Source organism: Chrysochloris asiatica, unplaced genomic scaffold (assembly GCF_000296735.1).
Source record: "Chrysochloris asiatica unplaced genomic scaffold, ChrAsi1.0 scaffold00012, whole genome shotgun sequence".
In the NCBI taxonomy this organism is placed as follows: domain Eukaryota; kingdom Metazoa; phylum Chordata; class Mammalia; order Afrosoricida; family Chrysochloridae; genus Chrysochloris; species Chrysochloris asiatica.
Genome location: NW_006408530.1, coordinates 28,640,761 through 28,646,858, shown reverse-complemented (window position 1 = coordinate 28,646,858; position 6,098 = coordinate 28,640,761). Strand labels below are relative to the sequence as shown.

The window sequence follows — 6,098 nt, the reverse complement described above, 5'->3', positions numbered from 1 at the left end:
GTCGCTATGAGTCGGTTCCGACTTGATGGCACCTGACAACAACAACAACAAGCAAGAATTAATACATAATCTTGGGCTCAAAGCCTTTACCACGCTGGGAAACCATTTCACATAAATGAAACAATAGTTTACTTGAATGGTTTGATGTTCATGATGCTCAGTAGAGCTGTCCAGCCATGTATCAACCACAAAGGACCTCGGTGCCCAAGGTTATAGAATGGGAAAGTTTACCAAACCCGTATTCCTATTGCCAGAGATTTTACCTGTAATCAAAGTTTCCCTTATGTCTCCACTAAAAGTTTTGGATTGGTAGATAACCCTTGCTTTCCTGTCAGTGTCTACCCAACATCATTAATACAGCAGTCTCTAAAACAAAACTTCTTGTGTTTGAATCCTGTTCTGAAATTTATGAGATTTTTGCCTTCAGGAGGAAAAAAAAACTGTAGGAATTTCCTCTAGAGCTGTTAAGACTGTTAAATGAGTCATGATAAATAAATTATTTAAAACATTACCTAGCTCATGATAAGTGCTCAAAAATATTTTTAATATGATTGTACAATTATACATTTTCAGAAATCAGATAGCATCATGCAAACGTATTATCAAAATATTGAAACAACTATTTGAGTAATGTTTGATGTGGTTAAGTAATGTTTGATGTTAGGTGCTGTGAAGTCATTTCTGACACATCGTTATCCTATGTCCAGCAGAACAGAAATCTGCCTGGTCCTGTCCCATCCTCACAATTGTTATATTTGAGCCCATTGCTGTTGCCACTGTGTCGGTTCAGCTCATTAGAGGTCTTCCTCTTTTTCACTGGCCCTCCAATTTCCCCATGACATCCTTCTCCAGGGGCTGGTCCCTCCAAAGTAGGAGAGATGAAGTCTGCCCATCCTGGCATCTGAGAAGCATTCTGACTGTATTTCTAACACAGATGTGTTTGTTCTTCTGGCAGTCCATGATTCTTTCAATATTCTTCTCCAACATCATAATTCAAATGCATTGATTCATCTACAGTCTTTCTTATTCATTGTCTGACTTTCACATGCTTATCAGGCAATTAAAAATAATCATCACTTCAGACAGATGCACCTCAGTCCTCAAACAGTTATCTTTGCTTTTGAACGCTTTAAAGATTAGTGCTTGTTGTTAAGTGCTGTCAAGTTGGTTCCAACCCATAGCAACCCTATATAGGAGTGACTGGTGAGCTTGAACCACCCACCTTGCAGTTCAAACCAACTTTGCAGTGCAGGACATTAACCCACAGTGCCATGCCAGGATGGAAACTACATTAGGGTTAGAAAACAATATCTCAAGGAATTTAGAATCCAGTGATTAAACCATTCTAGTTTCTTCAAGGGTCTTCTCAGACAGAACTAATTTGCCACCAAATCCATTATCACTTTCTGGTAGTCAGTAAGAGGGCAGGTCCAATGACTTTGTGAGCCACCCTTAATCATGAATGAACTTGAAGGTATTGGACAATTATTCTCATCCAGTGCTTTCATTTGAATTCTCATAGAAGCAAAGCCAGCACTAGCTTTCTGGTTTTTTTAGGATATAGCTGTAATGGTATAATCTTTGTCCTCCTTTCTAATAGGTTTAGCAGTGATGTATCTAACTATCCTCTCCCACCTCTCTCTGTGTGTTGTAGCCACATCAGTCTTCTGTTACAGCATCAAACCTGTCATGTTCCTTTGCATTTCATTACCTCCTCACATGCTGCTTACCCTGCCTGGGATTCTCTCTGCATATCTTAATTGGACTTAGACCACTTCAGATTCCTGCTGAAAGTTCAACTACTCGTAGGCATACTCTCTAGTTCTGTCACAAACTTCACTGCATCTTTACTACATGCTCTGAGTCCTGATGTGGCACTGGAGGATAAACACTCAACCTCAAGGTCAGTTTGAACCTCAAGTTTGGTGGTTCAAACCCACCAGGTGCTCCTCAGGGTCCTTATACAGGATTACTGAGTTGGGACCAGCTCAATGGCACTAAACAACAAGAACACCAACATGTAATTTTTGTAGGCTACTGTCACGATAGTTCTGGCTTTGAAGACTGACTTTATAGACCAGTACATTTACCTCCATCACAAAGGACTCTTGTTTTTGGAAATACCTGTTTCCAAACAGCGTAAGTCCTTCACACAAGCCAATGACTTATTTCTGAGCTCAGTGAAAACAAAAATGTGATCTACATTTCAAAAAAAAAAGTCTATGCTGAATTAATTGGGAGACACTATTGGCATGCTGTGGGATAAAACACTGTACCCCAAGATTGATTTGAACCACAAGGTTGGTGGCTCAAACTCGCCAGCCACTCCTTGGAAACCCTATACAGTGCCTCTATTAGTTGGAACCATCTTGATAGCACTTAACAACAAGTGGGACCTCAAAGTAACACTGAGGTCAACTATGTGCAATTTTTACCTTACCTGTTAATTTAAAACCTAACACACAAAAGGAAGATTCACCTGTCTCCATTGTTGTAATCTTGGCTAGACTGTAAGGCCTGGGAAGGCAGATTCCTCACACATGTGTTTGTTCTCGCCTAAAAGGATGCCTGCATTGTTGTTGTTGTTTATAACTGCTGTCAAATTGATACCAACTCATGATGATTTTATCTACAACAACACAAAATATTACCAAGTCTGGCATCATCCTCTCAGTGATCACTCCCTACCACCAAGGGTCTTCCTTATCCTTGCCGGCCCTCAACTGTACCATACATGAAATTCTGCTCTAGAGACTGGTTCCTCCCGAGGACATATTTGAGGCAAGCAAGCTGGACAGTGTTCTGTTGTGATCCAGAAAGTTTTCTTTGGCTAATTTTCAGGAGAAGATTAGCAGACCTCTCTTCTTACTCTGTCTTAGTCTTGAACCTCTACTGAAGCCTGTTAACCAAACATGATTTGAAATACTGGTGACATACTTCCCAGCATCGTAGCAACATGCAAGTAACCACAGTACAATAAACTGACAGATGGATGGTAGCCTGGGTCATGATTGATAAATCTTTGTAGAATGAATTAACTCTCTACCCAGAGTTTACAGGAAACATCTATTTGGCAGTAATACAGAGCTTTGGCATGTGAAGATTGAAGAACACAGAATGTTAGGCCCTTTAGTAATATGTAGACCTTGGTAGCCTATGTCTTTCCATAGAAACCCAAATCAAAATGGGTTTCTATGGAAAGAAAGCTGAATGGAACAGAGTGTGGTGTGTTATAATGATGACTTACAGATATAAAGCAATGTTGTGTCCTTCAGTTCTCTTTTTCAAGCCAAACTTAACAAAAAAGCTGATACCTTCTATTTTTATCATTTTAGGTCGAATGAGCCGGACTCGATTTATCGTTATGCCAACTCATGGAGAAGGACGGCCATGCCCCACAGAGCTTACCCAGCAGAAAACCTGCCCAGTGACCCCGTGCTACAGCTGGATCCTTGGTAACTGGTCTGCATGTCAATTGGAGGTAGGTCAAGTAATGACACTTACAGAAATGTGTTCCGTTTGTCAAAAGCACTTGTCTGGTCAAACATATGTGCTGATGGAATAAATTTCACAGCTCCAGAGGGCTGGCACAATGTATTTTTAATGTAATGAAGAACATAGGCAAATACAACCGAGTGACTTAACCTCATGCAGAGTAATATTGCTAGAACAGAAATAGCCATTCATTAGGCACTGATTCTAATAGGCCAGGTCATGGGACTTTCAATCTGTTAGGCATCCTCCAGAATTCTCTGTTATTTTCATGGTCTATTGGAAATATCAAAGTATCATTTAATTATGTAAAACCCTGATGCTGTGAAATGCACAGCTTGCTGTAGATTGTATTTTTCAGAGAGGCACTTCTAGATTTAGACAAAATCTTGCATATGGGCAGAAAACCAAAAGTATATGAAGGCTATATTTTAACATTATTACACGAACCAAGGTTACTACATTTTCTTCAATGATTACTTTTTTATTGGCCTGAAATATAAATGCCTAGCAACATCATAATATATCACATACCCAGAGCTTTTGCGGGATCAGCAAAGAGCCTCTACTGCATTTTCTCTTTTGCTTCTTGCTTTTTTTTAAATGAAAAAAAAAGCATATTGATTTTTCCATATATTCTTACTGCACTAGTTTATCCTTCAGTTCCTATTTCAAAGCATATTTTAATTCAGTAACAATAATTTTGATTATGCATTAAAAGTGTTGAGAGTATTCTCATAGAGATATTTAGTGTTCCTGTCAGGGTGACATTGTAATGCAGCATTATTATCTTGCAAAAGTTAAATGCCCATGTATTTTAATAGGTCCCAAAGGGGGAGAGAAATTGTGGTACATTTGTTCAGTTTCCATTTGGAAGAAAATAAGGTAGCCACGCTAATTAACTAATTCAATAGTAGCATAATGGCTTTAAATATGAGTACTTTGCCTCTTAGTTGATAATCTTCTGCGTATTTAACGATTTTTAATGCTGTTTAGAATCACATGCAGGTATGAAATATAGACGGAATATTTTTTGTTATAGCTGTAACAGCTGGTGATAGAGTAAAGAAAATAAGTTCAAATGATGCAGGTGCCCATTGCAGGGAAGTGAGAAGAAAGAAAGCTAAGGAGAAAGAAAGCTAAGGCGAGAGAAGAAGGAAAGATAGAGGATGAACAAGCTCCATGTTCCAAGTCTTACTAGACAAGGTGTTTTAGGAACTTACTTTTTTTTTTTTTAACATTGCCTTCTATCGTCTCAGGTGTCTAGAGTTATTCATGTCAGCTAACTTGTCCCATAGGAACATTTTGAGAAAACACTAGATGTAATGTTTCACTTTACTGTCACATACTGCCCTCTCAGCCAAACCACAGAAGCAAGTGGGTTGTGACCATTCTCTGTAGTTTTGCTGGTGATGGGTGGAAGGTAATGCTAGTATCTATTTGTGATGACCAGCCTTGGAAACAACAAGAGAAGCTAACCAGGCTGTGCCTCCAGAAATTTCCTGTCTCAAGTTTCTAGATGGAGTTAATCCTACACACTAAAAATTCTAGTCAATATCAAACTCTGGAATTAGACTTAATCCAGGCAAACCCCTCAAAAAACAACATGACTGTAGTTAATGACTCTTAGGTAGACACTTCACCCAAGCAGTTCAAATCAGTATTCCTCCCCAAGAATCTGGAGTGTAAATGAAATTGATAATTTACCTACTTTGTGAATGAAGTTAGTCAGAAGCATTAGTGAACAATGAAGGGAACACACACACAAACAGAGGCAAATGAGACTATAAATCATGGCGATATTTGAGTGAGTTTTCCCTGAGACGGAGCTGCATTCTGCTGCCTAATTGGAAACTGTGTGAGATAACATAATATGTTTTCTATAAATTGCCATTACTTAAGCTGAGTTTTTTTTTTTTTTTTTTTTTTTGAGTAGCCAATCAAAATGCAGGTGGGCATTCCACACCAAGAAAGAGCACCATGTTTCTCATAGCTACATTTCTGTTTTTCTTTGCATGTGTCATGGATTAACCTACCAAATGCAGATTGGAACCCATTTGCTGAAAGTTGTGAGGATTCTATATATTCAAAAGGTTGTATGCCATCAAGAAGTATCTAATCATAATAAAAGAATTTGCACCAATTCTGCCATGATCTTATGTAGCAAAATATTAGTAAAAAGAAGTGTTCATCTTCAAGCATAATTTTTCTTTTCAGTATTTCTTAATGCTTTCTTTCCAAGTTTTTCATCTAATAGCATGTATCATATACAGATTGATAAAACTGTTTTATATGGTTTAACAGGGCAGGCTCTGGAGTCTTGTTATTTGTCATCCAGTCAATTCTGACTCATGGTGACCCCATGTGTGCAGAGTGGACAGAGCTGCTCCAAAAGGTGTTCAGACATAGATCTGCAGGCTTGTTGTCTAAGGTGCCTGTGGGTAGTTTCAATCTTTCAATCTTTGGCTAGTAGACAAGCACTTTAAAGTTCATGTGACAATGCCAGTTTTGGTCAACTTTCTGTCAATTCTTAGCTTTTCATCTTTTACCAAGTTTCTAAATTCATTAAGCCTGTTTTCATATATATGCATTTTATTATATATATA

At 38.3% G+C, this 6,098-nt stretch overlaps 1 protein-coding gene across 1 annotated transcript in view; it reads left to right on the top strand.

The window, feature by feature from the left end:
• The window catches only part of THSD7B (thrombospondin, type I, domain containing 7B), a 904,077-nt gene that overhangs the window by 853,047 nt on the left and 44,932 nt on the right, over positions 1 to 6,098 (top strand). Inside the window, exon 21 of the mRNA XM_006834598.1 lies at positions 3,336 to 3,481. Coding sequence (XP_006834661.1) covers positions 3,336 to 3,481 — 146 coding nt within the window. The remainder of the gene's footprint in view (positions 1 to 3,335; positions 3,482 to 6,098) is intronic.